Raw genomic sequence first — 15049 nt, 5'->3', positions numbered from 1 at the left:
AAAAGGTGATCTCCAAAAGCACGCGCAGATGTCTGCAGAGGTTAAGGTTAGGGTTAAGGTGAGGGTGACGTTTACAAAGTAAACGTTATCTGTAAAAAAAAAAAAGACAAGTCTAGCAGTGTGTTGTGGACTTCTTTGTTGTAGTGAGGTCATGTAAGATCATAGAGTTGTGGAGACCTAATACACACATACATCTATGGTGATTGTGTGACGGATCCGCTGTAAATGTATTAGCTTCCTTCAAAACTTGGGTGGACGCAAAATTCCTTTTCAGTATTTTTCCCTTCCCCATACAGCCAAAGGTCTTCTTCATAAACTCATGGACTCATATAGCCTACACGTCGAGGCGTAGGCTATCTGTCATTTTGTGCCAGTGGTCACATGGCTTTGGCCCTCAGGAATGGATAGAGATGGATCCCCACGTCAGCTTGTAAGTCTAAGGATTTGTGCTCCACCAGTCTGCCTCTAAGTGACTGGAGCGCAGCAGCGCCGCGGAGGAACTACGCGAGGATGATTGTAGGACGTCTCCATTAAGGCACCAGAATATGGATTTTGATGAGCGGATCTCTGGCTCTAATATGTATCTACCGAGCTGCACTTACTACGTCTCCGGAGCAGACTTCCCGGGTCTCCCTCACTATTTAACCCAAAGCCAGTCGTCTTGCCCCGTGACCTACTCCTACCAGTCCTCAGCGCTGCCACAGGTCCCGTCCGTGAGAGATGTGGCTTTCAGAGACTATGGCATCGATGCCTCCAGTAAATGGCACCACGGCAGGGGCAGCCTGTCACACTGCTACACGGAGGACATCATGCACAGGGACGGCTGGGCGAACCCGAGCGCACGGGGTGGTGGAGGAGGAGAGATCCTGGTGAAAGGAGGCTCCGGCGCCAGCAGCAGCAGCAGCTCCGGCTCCTCCAACCCGACGCCGGGATTTTATGGCAGCGTTGGCAGGAACGGTGTCCTGCCGCAGGCGTTCGACCAGTTCTTCGACACGGCCTACGGAAGCGCGGAGGGCAGCACGGCCACAACAACAGCCACAGCACACGCAGCAGAAACGGACAGACACGCAGCCAAATCGAGCCCTGTCCCGGATCACAGCGGCGCAGCCTCGGACTCGGCAGAGAGCTGCAGCCCCAAGTCTTCCTCCGGACACTGCAGCGAGGAGAAGCAGAGCAGAGGCAGCAGTGAGTATATCCTTTCTCCATTGCATGCAAGAAGGACAGAAATCTCTTAAAAGCGTTTTATATGCCTGTTTTATATGCACGTAAGGTTTATGGAGGCCCTGCAGATTTACCCTACAACAAAACTATGTTATAAACAAGATCACGTGCTTGGGATTGAAATTGGCCATGAAGACTTTGACGTTAAGCTTGTCCTCCAACTTTTCATACTATATTTCCCACATTTCCTCCATCTGTGTCATGTTTTTATATGGACTAATTACTTTAAAATTGTAATTTTATATAGAAAATAGTCCCCTCGAAAACTAATGAAACAACAGTCCAAACATTACAAATCCACTCCAAATCGTTCATATGTGTTTTCCATGTGATTAGAATTAATTTATGTGCATTGTGCAGTGACTGCTGAGGCATTTAGATCTGGCTCTGGATCAGATTTACGCTGATCCTTATTCAAATGTTTACAGATTCACTGGATTTTTTGAGGATTTAATCCAACAACTTCTTCTCATGGAAGGAATGTGCTTCACCACCACTGACACAAGTGACACAAGAGCCTGTTTTTACACAGGCAAAAGCGGGCAGTAAATTAAAGCTTATATGCATAATACTTGAGTGTTTTCATTAGGGCCCGCACTCTTAAACAAAACAGACAGTTTAAAGATTTAAAAAACAAATAAAACAAATAAATATTTTCACACCTTCTGCAGTCCCCTCATGTCCAACACCTTCCACTATCAAGTCCAGTCTTTGTTTACAAGTGTGGCCATGTATGAGCGGATGGAAACACTTGAACTCCACAGCTGCACCTCCACTCAAAAACAAGAAAGAAAGAGTGATTTCTGATACTTCATAAATCTACAAAACGTGTATGTGGATGAAACGTGTAGTGATTTTTTTTTCTTTCCCCGTGTTGTCTTCCAGGTGGCCAGAGGACGCGCAAGAAGAGGTGTCCATACTCCAAATATCAGATCAGGGAGCTGGAGCGGGAGTTCTTCTTCAGTGTTTACATCAACAAAGAGAAGCGTCTGCAGCTCTCGCGGATGCTCAACCTGACAGACCGCCAGGTCAAAATCTGGTTTCAGAACAGGAGGATGAAGGAGAAGAAGCTGAGCAGAGACCGTTTACAGTACTACACCACAAACCCCCTGCTATAAAAAACTGAACAAAGACTGTCACTGGCTTCCAGCCATGTGCACCCTGACCGTCTACAACAACATTACCTGGACAAGATGGCGAGTCTTTTTTATAATTGTGCCAGACTTTGTAAAGAATTTTACTATTTACACGCTATTTTGTCATTAAACAACTTTGCCCTTATTATAATTATTATTATTATTATTATTATTGTTATTATTATTATTATTATACTGGACTTTGATATGTCTGTTCCCGGTCCAACAACAGTTTTGTAGATTGTAAAGTGTTCGTGTGTTTGACGCGGGAACCAAGTGTGTCTGAATCCCTTTTAGCCTATAATAGGCTATTTAAACACACGGATTACCGTGTTGCATTTCCCCCCCAAAACCACCAAAAAAACAACAACAAACAAACAAAAAAATTGTTTTTCTTTCTTTTAAAATGGAAATTAATTTCCGCATTATACGCACACATGTACTTGTTCTGTAAATAAGTGTCTTTTCTCCCATTTTTAAATTAAAAATTCACAAATGAACGCACGGACGCGCAACTTTTGTGACCAGAAACCTTGACATTACTTTGTGTTTGTGTTTCCTCATTTGTTTCCCATTTATCTTTTATTTATTGTACAAATACAACTCAGACAAACTGAAAACGGTTCTTATGGATTTACTACGAGATCCCACCTGGCATCTTTGGTGACCACATTACCCCCTAAAATGACTCCATGGTTAGAGACAGAGTTAAGTTATCATCTGATACCAGTTTATTGATTTCATGCATTTAAAGACTGATATTGAACATCTGCGGTGAAGCGATTTTGTTGAGCTCTTGGCCGTAAAGTTGGATTCATTTCCAACTTAGATGCAAAGGGAGGCCGCATGATAAAAGCGCAAATGAAACAGAATCCAGTATTTTGTTTTATATGCCAGCACGTGGACCGGATCAGATGTACGACACCGATGTCGGATGCTATTTATTCCCAGATGACTGGGAATCTGATCCGGTTAAGTTATAATCTGATATCCTTACAAAGGCTTCATTCATTTCAGATGTGACGCGCCGAGGCTGAGTTTTGACCCACCATGCCTGTTAGTGCTTCCCTCCACTATACGACACTTGTTTGTATCTTGACTTTTATGGATGATCACAACCTTTTTAAATGATTTAAACATATTTTTGGTTGATTTTTTTTTTTTTTCAGATTTAAAGGCACGTGCTTGTTGGTACTGGACACCAGTGCGTGTGTTTCCATCCAGACAGTGACATAATGGAACAAATGAAGACATGACAAACTCCAGATCACCATTACAGTCGTCACTATAACTCTACAACCCGTTATTTATTATTTGGAGTAGTTTAATCCTTAAGAGTCTCAACACTTTTTTATGCCAAATAAAGAGACTGTGGATTTGGGTCATGTAGATGTATAAGATTAGACGGTTAGAATGACGCACGCCTGCGTAAAAATAGTCTCAGAATTGAGTTGGAGTGGCTTTATGTCCACTACAAGGCCCATGAAAACAACTTAAATAGCCGGCCATAAGCTAATAAGGGCCCTGATGCCTCCTTCCATATAGCGTGCATCCTGTGAGGCTCCCAGGAATTTCGCTTTGATTGCTGCACATCCTCCCAGTTGCTCCAGTAACTTGGCCATAAAACGTGGATTCGTCTGGAGCATTTGGAGAGTGCTGCAATAAAGCGTCTGAGACCAAGGTTATTAACTGTGACTAAGGGGCTGAAAAACAACGGCTGGGAGCATTGAAAGCTTGTGTTCACGGACCTTTCCGGCGTCATTTGTTTCAGCATCTTACCGCGGCAGGAATATTCTGTATTTGCGTGGCGTTTCAGTGCACAGGGCCTGCCGTCTTCGCCCACTGGGAGGCGCCCCTCAGATCAATGTCATTGCCGTGAATTGAGATATAAAAGAAGTTTGCCTCATGATGCTTTAAAATGTGTCACCACACGTCAGGATTTCATTGTTAAAGGTAGGCAATGAAATGTATGCATATTCCACTTTATGACTGTAATACGTGGGGTTCTTAATGCGATTTAAGGGAGTGTGTCTATTTTTCTGCCTCATCTCCATCTGGAAGTCACTGAAGTGGAGACACTGTTCTTCATTTTAGCTGCAGCTGCGATGATATAATGGCAGCATTACAGCAAAATTGCTGGAAGTAAATAGCGCAAGAAAAGATGTTTGTTTCCATCAAATCTCGTGCAAGTTTCTCGCATTGCAGCTCTGCCAAAGTTATGGACCTGGGGGTGACTTAATGCACACGAAGATATAAGATCACAAGGGCCTAAACTGCAAGCATGGCGTGGCTCACTAACTTTTATCTTCTCTATACGTTTTAAAATGTAAATTATACATCATTTTGTAAACACTCAAGTGGGTTTATGTTCTTTAAATGTAATGTGGACACTGTAAACCTGGGAATTAGAAACTTTGAATTGTCCCATATAAATTATTTGTTTACTTTGATATTTGGATGGAGCTCGTTGCATGCGTGTGTGTGTGTGTGTGCGCGCGCGCGCTGACATAAACAATGGCAAACTGAGAAAGTTTAGCACAACGCGCGAACTAATCTTCATTGTTCAAAGCCTCACATATTTGTATTTGTGTTATTTGAAACGTCTGTTTGACCTAACATGATCTATTATGATAAATAAATAAATAAAACAGGAACAGCTCAGTCATCACAAATGATAATCGGATAGAGTATCTCGAACGTTATCATCCACATGCAGCCAGACTGCTGCTCGTTTTGACGCCATATAAAATGGCTGTACATAAAGTGTAGCTCTCATTTCTAGACTCATTGGCTCCAGACTTAAAGGAAAATGGAGGCGGCAGTGAACGCATCTTTGGAGACATAAAGGCTGACCTAAATCTGCAGGCCTTTAAGCTCTTAACCACAATGGCGGTCTTTTCAGGAAACATGTGCCTTTATTGTTTTTTTTTTTTCTTTAAATATTTTTTTGTTTACTTTTATTTTGTATATTTGAATCATGAAAACACAGTTTAATATATACCTTTTTTTCACGCGTGTGTACACAACGAAAACAAATGCCAGATTGCTGATCTAATTTAGTTTTGATTGGATCATATTAGGTCGTATTTCACAATATTTGGAATTTCCACAATATTTTTTATTTATGTATTTCTTTTATTTTTTTTGTGACTGAGCACTGGTTAATATTTTGTTTAATATATATTTTTTTCTACCTCCAGTTCGTGTGTGGGTATATTATCTTGTATTGTCTTCATTTAAACTAATAATAGTAGTAATAATGCTTTAAGCATGTTAAATAGAAAACACAGTGGAACCATTCATGCAATTTACAAAAAAAACCCACCCTACTTTGCAATTATAGAAGCACAGTGAGCCTTTTTATTTGTGCGTAAAATTGATGGTTGGATGAGCTGATTTTGTTACTGTGTGTGTGTGTGTGTGTGTGTGAGGAGAAGATAGACTAATTTCCCCCTCAAAAAATTAATGTCCAGCATTTCTTTAATTTCTAAGATAATTGTATGTTGATTTGGACGATTATAGCAATAGTAATGTAATATAATAGAAATATGGGTTAATCTATTGTGTTGTTTTGTCTGTATCTCTGCTCATGCACCAAGATGGTTTTCACTGCATTCCGAGGGCATTGTTCATTGTTCAGCTGTGGCGCTTATACTTCAGCGTGTCCGTGTGTGCACCTTTCCAAATTCTCAGCCTGATTTCCATGCAGTTAAAAATGTGACTGGACGTGTAGTCATGTCATTTTGCACCCACAGTATCCACACTGTATACTATCATCAAAGCAGGAGGGGCACAGAGGTGACCTTGTCCCTGTTTGACCAACAATCTGGCAGAAGGAAACTGTGTGCACACACAAAGCTGCTGGACATTCCGCCAGGAATTTCTTTGTAAAAATAGCCTTTACTGCGAATAATAAGCGGGATAGCTCCAGTCAGGATGATGGTCCCTCGACCTTTGGATCTTTGAGCTCCTCAGAGGCAGCTCCAGAACCCTTCATTTTTACAGTGCTGTAAAACTGGCCATAAAGCAATGCATTGTACATAATTGTCAGGGGCAGCTTTCAACAACCGACTTGTCAAGTGATGTTGAATTTAGATAAGCAGCTCCAGACTCATAGGTGGTGATCGAGACTCGGTGTGTGCGGTTCAGGAGAGATTTAAAGATTTTACCTATAAAGCCTCTCTGATGCACCACTTTCCCACAACACTTTCTCTTTACTTAGACTAAAAGAAAATATATGGCACAGTGGAGCTGCCTGCTCGGACTGGGAGGAGTCTGTACTCGCCTGGTGTTTTAATTGGCTGCAGGCTACAGTGAGAAGCGTGAGTATCGGTAATTATTCAGCAATGTTTTGCACAAGAAATGTCAGCCAGAAAGGGCTATCTTCATCCTCCGTCAAATTATACCACAACGATGACATGCCCCAACAACCAAGCTGGAAATTCGTTTTTCGTGGACTCCTTAATCAACGTGAGAACCGACAGTGGTTCGTATTACCAGAGTAACGGCGTGTATTTGCCACCGACGTCGGAATACTCATATGGACTCTCCGGTGGCTCTTGTTTCCCGGGGATCGGCAAGCGCAACGAGCCAAGCACCCAGAGCGTGATCCCTTCTTCTGCTCCGTATGTGCAAGGGATGGAGACGTGGCTGGAGACGTCGAGATCCTGCCGTGTGGATCAACCCAGCGGCCAGCACATGGCTCAGTGCTCCTTCTCGCCGAGTATAAAAGAGGAGGGCGCATATTGTCTTTATGAGACTGATAAATGTCCTAAAGGAGCGACAGTAGATGACATTTCCTACTCCGCTGCATCATGCCCGGTCACCGGCAGCACCGTGCCGGTGCCCGGCTACTTCCGCCTGTCTCAGACATACACGTCCTCCAGGCTCTACCATGACGTCCAGCCAAACATGAACCACTTCACTCTGCAGCAGCGACCCGCCCGCTTGGACAGCCAATCCTCCTCGCAGCCGCCGGCTGCTCCCGCAGAGCCCGAGCGCAGGGAGAGCCACGAGGAGGCGCCTCTCCCTCCGCCGTGCGCTCCAGCTGGAGAGGAGGACAGTCGCCTGTCCTCCGAGAGCTCATCCTCCCCCGAGCCCGCTGAGACGCGCAGTTCGGAGTGTCCAGAAAAGCCCATCAAAGGTGACGAGTCCATTCATAATAACAATAAAAAAAATAAAACAGAAAATAAATTAAAAAACAACAACAACACTAGGTTCTAAGTGGATATGCACATGTGGGTTTTTTACGCGTCCATTTTTACGCAAAGCTCTGATGAATCACTGATTTTCTGATTGACTATTATTTAGGTCAGCCGCACACAGGTGTGTGTGTTAATCGATCTATTTACCACTTTATCAAGCGTGAGGCGAAATTGAACGTGACTTAACCAATCAGAGCCGAGGATCAGAGCTATTTATTGCTCTTCTTTTAAGATTACACAGGCTGTCGTGGCTGTGCTGTATCCTGTTGCAACGCAATTTACACTCGCCCCAGTGATTTATTTCTGCACGCAACAGTGTGAAATTGTTACAACTGTAAATCACACGAATTATCCTCGTGTTTTTTTTGAATATTCTAGGGATTTATTTTTAAAAAAAAGCAACAAATATTCCAACGCAGTCTGTATACAAGTCCATATGTCCCTCACAAGACTGGTCTCTATTTGTCCTTTCAGTGACGCAGGCCTTGCAATATTTTCAGGAGAGCGAGCAAGGCTATGTTTTATGTCTTAATGAAGACGCAGTTGGCTACAGGCTGCTGTGGTTTAAGGCTGTTAAACGGTAGCAAATAGCAGTGTCTGCTATAAACTGCTGAGTTGCATTTATAAGGGAATCCACACAGTGCTTTCTGGCTGTGCGTAAAATCCGAGTAGGAATCAGTCATTATGGCTCTCTATAATCCATGCTCGGTGTCATATTGTAGAATTTATACGTCCTACTTGCAGCTTTATATGTAATGATCTGAGACCATTGTTTTATCAGCTAAGTCGTTTTGTGATGCTGTGGATTTCTATAATTTTACTGGTCTGTCGTTTCTTTATCTTCCTTTATAAGCCACACACGTATAATGGATGTGTCACACCTGTTGCCTCACAACCTGTAATGCCTCGCTCTCGTTACATTGCAGGAGACGGCAAAATGGAAAGTACGGCTAATTGGCTCACAGCAAAGAGTGGCCGAAAGAAGCGCTGTCCCTACACCAAGCACCAGACTCTGGAGCTGGAGAAGGAGTTTCTCTTCAACATGTACTTGACTAGAGAGCGTCGCCTGGAGATCAGCCGCGGTGTGCACCTCACTGACAGGCAAGTCAAAATCTGGTTCCAAAACAGGAGAATGAAACTGAAAAAAATGAGCCGGGAGAATCGGATCAGAGAGCTCTCCAGCAACTTCAGTTTCTCCTGAGACTGTCTGCGTCTTTGGCGCCCTCCTGCATCCATGGCCGGGGCGCCTGTGCAGCGTCCCATGCAGCCAACTGTGAGAGTGTCCATGGGAGAGAAAAAAAAAATAGGACCTACCCTCTGCTAACTTATTGATTGTTGTTCTTTCGACAAAAAAAAGTGTTATTTTCACGTCTGTTTTCATTTGTCGTGGATGTGTATTTATAAATGGCTACATTTGTAACGTTGCTCCATTGTTGTGTTTTAAAAAGAAAACAATGTTCAGAATGTGACCACAGTGTTTCAGAGCCTTTCAGGCTTGTACATATTGTATATTTAAACCTGAGTGAATCACTCTGGAGTTTGCATGCTGGACTAGACCTTGGGATACTTGTGTTACAGTTACATGTAGGTCTTTGTGTGACAGCTAGAACCCAAGAGGTTTGGTGAATATTTGCACATTTTGCTGGTCAAATTAATAAAAGTCATCCCTGCATCTGTAGACTTTCTTACTTCATTCAGCAGGACATGGACAGTGTGTGGTGTTCATTTGTATTGTGGACCAAATCCACACTGAAATACTATATAATATATGAAGTATGTAGAATACTATAAATATTACAATATTATTAATGTGGTGTGATGGCCGTGCACTGCAGCTAAAGCGCATCTTGTTTAATGTAATATTGAAACAGTGATCATTGTAATTATTATTATTTTAAATGTTTTTTTTAACTGGTGCGTTTTATTTGTATGGTACAATATCAAATACTATACTCGCATTTTATTGGTTAACTTTAATATTATATGGACTGCATGAACTAAAAATGGTGCAAAAAAAACAGTTTAAACGACGTTGTTTAGCTTCCGTTTTTCTGCGCCTTTCACCGGTTTGTAAAAACTGTTACAGGCAAGAGCTCACAGCAAAAAAAAAAAAACGACATCATTTTCACATCTGGAAAACAGTAAAAAGCGTCAGTAAAACGGGTTATAGCAGATTTTGCAGAGGAGGAGAGCGGACTGTTGAGTGGTTTAGGTAGTCTCATGTTGTTGTGCTATATTATTATTGCTCCCACAACACGAAACTGCCTTGATTACCCCAGTAAAAGTCATCGCATCATGAAAAGCGAATCACTGTTAATAACTAATCACATTTCTCTTTCATAATTTGGCACAGACTCACATTCCAAATGGATTATTCCCCCCCAAAAAAGTGCACTGATACTTATGAGTCATATACTATTTATTATGTATGGGGGTTTTATTACATGATGACACCATGGTACTGTTTTATAGGTTAATGTTTTCACATTTTTGCACTGATACAGAGTTTTCGCCCGTGCTTGTAATTTAACACGTATACGGTGTGAAGCGAGTGTGTGCATCTAAGCATGCAGGAAGTGAAGGACGCGGGCAGGGAAAGGGAGGATTAAGGCTTGCATGTGTTCAGGAGAGGAGGAAAGGACAGACAAGGCCTCGGTTATGACCATTGAAGTCCGCCAGTTGCCTCGCCATAGGGAATGCCGGATGCGTCTGCTTGGCCCAGAGAAAGGACACAAAGGCCGAGCTTTATTGGTGATATTTAGCTTAGACAGCCAGGTTGTAACCTGAAGAAAAACAACCCAATTGCCCGTGGTAAAAAAGGGGACTGTTATATTGCACCCAAATAACCTCACCCCACTTTCCGTTTTAGATTGCCTTCAAAGTGGAACCCGGCCGCAACCCTGCAGATACAGCAGCAATGTGCATCTTGGAAACGCTCCCTCGATGTGTTTAGATACTGTAAAAAACCCAACGGTGCCTTAAACACGTCTTTGCTTGTTTTATCTTATATAAAAACTCGGAAATGTTGCACTAAAATGATTTCCTTTCAAAAGCAAAGAGATTTATAGAAGGAGGTCATAACATTATTGGGCTAAACGGTGTTTAACTATATTATTTTGGACGATAAATTATTTTATTACCCTTTTTTTATATATATATAAATATATATATATAAACATAATCTTTTAAAAGGAAGAGGTGGTCTGATTTTCCCAAATAGATGCTTTAAATTAGTATCACGCCTGAGTCACGTCACAGCCACAGTGTATTCGATTGCACTGCCATAACATGTCTTGACAAAAAAAAAATCCAGCGTTTATTGCTTATAAAACGAAATATTTCCCAATAAAGGCGCGGGGATTTGCTATTAAAATCTGGTGGGGGAAAATGGTGGCCATTTAGTTGAGCAGCAGGCTGATTTATTATTTATTGTTCTGTCCCACGGTCACGTGTTTGGGGCGCCCTATCCAGTCTTGGGCAAGGTTCAACTAACTGGACGCATTGAGCTCCAAGCTGGTGCAGGAACGCAGCACATTATATCATGCAATGAATCTGCTTTTTCAGAAGATTGCAGGACTCTAACGCGCTATAGTTTTTTTTTTCCTCCCCCTGCCTCTTTTTGCAATGTCGACGCTGGGGACGAGTTATTATGTGGACTCGCGTGTTCTTCCCGAGCAGGAAGATATGGCACCGAGGTACTCATCAGCTGCAGGGGTGGAGCAGGCGGTGCTCACCGAATATGGCGGACAGGAGTCTTGTTCTTTACAGACGAAATCTTCTATTTTTGGTGGATCTTGGAGTCCCATCTCGGCGCACCCTCCGAACACAGCCACCCCGACCTACATACATCACCATTACACGAGCGGCGGGGACAGCGATGGCATGTTTACGCGCTCCTGGGCGATGGACCCGGTCTCTGCGTCCCTGTGTTTAACGGGATTACCGTCGGCAGCCATGCACTATGAGATCAAACCCGAGCCTCTGATTGGGAGTGCCGAATGTACAACTTTGGAGACGCACACACCTCTTTTGTCTGACATTGAAAACGGCGCTTCCCTAACGGAGCTTCCGTGCGAGACCACATCCACGTCGAAAACCATTGACGACAGCCCGTCAGCAGATGGGAAGAGGGAGAGAGACGCAAGTAAGCAACGCAGCGCTTTACTTATTATTATACGTATGTGGAGAAAAATATGAATCAGAAATGTTTGCTCATTTAGACTCATTTGGTCTTGCATGTTATGGATTTAGTCTAAAAAATGTGCGTAAAGATGGTTTATTGCCACTATGGTTTAAGCTCAGTGCATATTCATGCATGCATGATGTAGATGGTTCATTCCCTCCTTGTGTGATTGCACAAAGGAACTGTGGCAGAGATTTGTCAATGTAATCCTCCGAATGCACGGTGCAAAATGTTTACTAATACTAATATTGATGCGGTTGGTTCGAGCATTTCTCCTATCTTGCACCCTTGCAGCATTAAGGCCTAACTGGACTGTGTTCTGTTTTTTTTTTGGTTGTTTTTTTTGACCCCCCCCCTCCTCCTTGTTTCCAGATAACCCATCGTCCAACTGGCTTCACGCGAAGCCCACCAGAAAAAAACGCTGTCCATACACAAAGTACCAAATCCTCGAACTGGAAAAGGAGTTTCTGTTTAACATGTACCTCCCGCGGGATCGTAGATACGAGGTAGCGAGAGTCCTGAATTTGACCGAGAGGCAGGTGAAAATCTGGTTTCAGAACCGCAGGATGAAGATGAAGAAAGAAAACAAAGACCGGCGGAGAGACAGTTAACTGGGTTTTTGAACTGATGGTGAATTTAGTGTCCGAGGGTGGGGGGGGGGGGGGGGGGGGGGAGAGCAGAGGGGGGAGAGATGAGGTGAGGGGGGAGGGGGTCGACTGTCCTAAATATTCCTGAGCTGTTCCACTCATTGTTGTAAAGTTTGTGTTGTTCAAACAACGCTGGATGTTTTTTTCTTCCCCTGCTACAATATCCAGTGTTTTAATGTGAGAGAACGCAGTGTCTCGTCAGAATTTAGATGTTGTAGTTGGCGCACACACGTAAAGGCCTGATTAACCACTGCAGGCCATTTGTTATTTGCATGAACTGATCCTTGACTTAACCTGAATGTATTTCTGCTACCTATTTGCATCGTTTAAGTTATTGTTTTTTGCAACTTTAGATGTTTTTTAATTGTTTTTAATCCATTTGTGGGGGGGAAAAAATGGAAAAACACTGTGCACATTTAAGATACCTCGTAGTTCATGGATTCATCCATAAATAAAGAATAGTTTGTAAAGCAACATGAACAAAAAATATATATATCATTTTTATTAGTTTGTCATTACTTTGCTTAATTATATTCCTGAAATTAACAGAAACATTAATATTTATTTAAGTAATGTTGTGCCACCTAATAGTAATTAAAACTATTAAACTAAAATAAAATGTTTTTTTTTTTACTACTGGAAACATTTTTTTTTTACATATAAAAACAGACTTTTATTACATTTGGTTTGTAATGGTTTTATGGCGCCAACAAACCAAATGAGCCACAAAACTTCCCCAAAGCTTGTCCACGTTTATTTTTCTTCTCAGAAATACTCAGCTAGTAAATAGCTGCATCTAAAAAAACGATTTAATCATAAAACTCTTTGAAATTAATAATAAAACGTCGCATTGACAGACAGTGTCAATTAATTGATAAAAAAATGGTTATTTAAAACAGTGAATATTAAGAAAGAAAAAACAACATTAGCGCATTAAACAATAATAATAATAAAAAATACATTGCATCTTTAAGCTGAGCAAATTATACAATTATTATACAATTATACATATTCATGACCGCATCGATGTTAACTCTATTTATTTCTCTGTGTGACAATCTTAGCCTCGTGTGCACTAAACCACAATCACAGCTTCAACTGTTTATAAGGTGTGAAAGCAGCAAAGCATGTGGAGGCTTCGTGACGGTAGTAAAGCAACATTTCAGAGAGGGCAAAGAGTCAAATATGTAATGTTGCTGTAAGATAGGCCTCGAGCAACACACACACACACACACACACACACACACACACACACACACACACACACACACACACACACACACACACACACACACACACACACACACACACAGGATTACTGTGTTTCTCCTAAAACGTCTAATTACTTTACAACCGTCTACCAACAATTAGACAGTGGCGGTGCAGAAACATCCGTTTGTTGTTTTGTCGCAGCACACACACACACACACACACACACACACACACACACACACACACACACACACACACACACACACACACACACACACACACACACACACACACACACACACACACACAGAATAACAATAAGAAAAACCCACAACATTAATCTTTTTAAAACTATATATATATATACACTATATGTATGTATATGTATGTGTGTATATATATATATATACACACATACATATACATACATATAGTACACACACACACATATATATACATTCATGAACAATCCATGTTTTGCTGCTCACAAACAAATCAAAAGCATGAGCCAAAAACCAAAAAGCATAACCTTTATGACAGAGGTAAGAAAAATAAATAGAGTTTAATAAAAGGTAAAAAAAAAAGCACCACAGCTCTACTGCTGCTGCTTGAGTCAGTCAGTGTCACTGCGCTCTGACCACCAGCAGGTGGCGGCAGCGGCTCACCTCGGACAGAAGCGACGTTCACAGCCTCAATGATGCGTTCACGGCACCACAAAGGCCACTCCTCGTTTATTAGAGACATGCTGCCACTCGTGTCGTTTCCGTCATTGAACATCTAATCCTGCTAAGTGTCCTGTGACTTCTCAGTCCTGTTAATTACGACATGAAGTGCTATCAAAAAAAGATACTTCAAATAATGAAAAGTGCGGCTTTGTCTGACCAGGGGGATCCTGCATTTTGTGGTGTCACAAAGTTTATGAATTGATTCCACTTTGTCCTTCTGATGAGGTTAGAGCATTTTATCCTGCTCACTATACCTCATACGTGCTCTAGTAAACCGATGAACCCTGTAACATTAATAGACTAAACCATTTAATGTGTAGTAATGAGTGATATTTACAGATCATTTTGGGGCAAAGTGTTATTGTTATTAAGGTGAACATGATCATGGTTATCAATGACGTGCACAGACAGTTCAATGTTCAGTTATTGCACTCACTAATATACATACTCATTGTAAAAATGACAATTTGAACGCTGGTTTTGGCAACATTACACATTTCACTTGAGAATCAATGCAATAGACTGCCTAAAAAGAATAGAAAACATAATAATAAATGGATGAATGAATGCATGTCTTTCAAAATGGGCACTTTTCTGCTCAGAGGACAAAGCAATAGGTGTTTGAGCACCTCCTGTGGTGGACCTGTGCATGTCCATGATGTTTATAATACAACCAACAGCCTCCTTTTTTTGCCAGTAATTAGACTGCACCTCATAAGTG

At 41.8% G+C, this 15049-nt stretch overlaps 3 protein-coding genes across 3 annotated transcripts; all 3 read left to right on the top strand.

Moving 5' to 3' along the window:
* Positions 1-400: 400 nt before the first annotated feature.
* hoxa11b (homeobox A11b) lies at positions 401-2576 on the top strand (the record flags this gene model as incomplete). Its single annotated transcript, XM_083900369.1, is given in 4 exon segments — positions 401-413; positions 416-519; positions 522-1185; positions 2107-2576. Coding segments are annotated over 4 exon segments (1014 nt in total). The 3' UTR covers positions 2340-2576.
* A 4143-nt stretch (positions 2577-6719) lies between these two features.
* hoxa10b (homeobox A10b) lies at positions 6720-8762 on the top strand (the record flags this gene model as incomplete). The annotated part of the gene is made up of 2 exons (XM_083900629.1): positions 6720-7500; positions 8488-8762. The coding sequence occupies 2 exons, from the start codon at positions 6720-6722 to the stop codon at positions 8760-8762; spliced, it is 1056 nt and encodes a 351-aa protein (XP_083756755.1).
* A 2423-nt stretch (positions 8763-11185) lies between these two features.
* hoxa9b (homeobox A9b) lies at positions 11186-12355 on the top strand (the record flags this gene model as incomplete). The annotated part of the gene is made up of 2 exons (XM_083898713.1): positions 11186-11705; positions 12117-12355. 2 exons carry the CDS (start codon positions 11186-11188, stop codon positions 12353-12355), a joined length of 759 nt encoding a protein of 252 aa, XP_083754839.1.
* Positions 12356-15049: the final 2694 nt, after the last annotated feature.

This window comes from Microchirus variegatus (genome assembly GCF_963457635.1).
Source record: "Microchirus variegatus genome assembly, chromosome: 1".
Classification (NCBI taxonomy): Eukaryota; Metazoa; Chordata; class Actinopteri; order Pleuronectiformes; family Soleidae; genus Microchirus; species Microchirus variegatus.
This window is presented reverse-complemented; position numbering and strand designations above follow the sequence as displayed.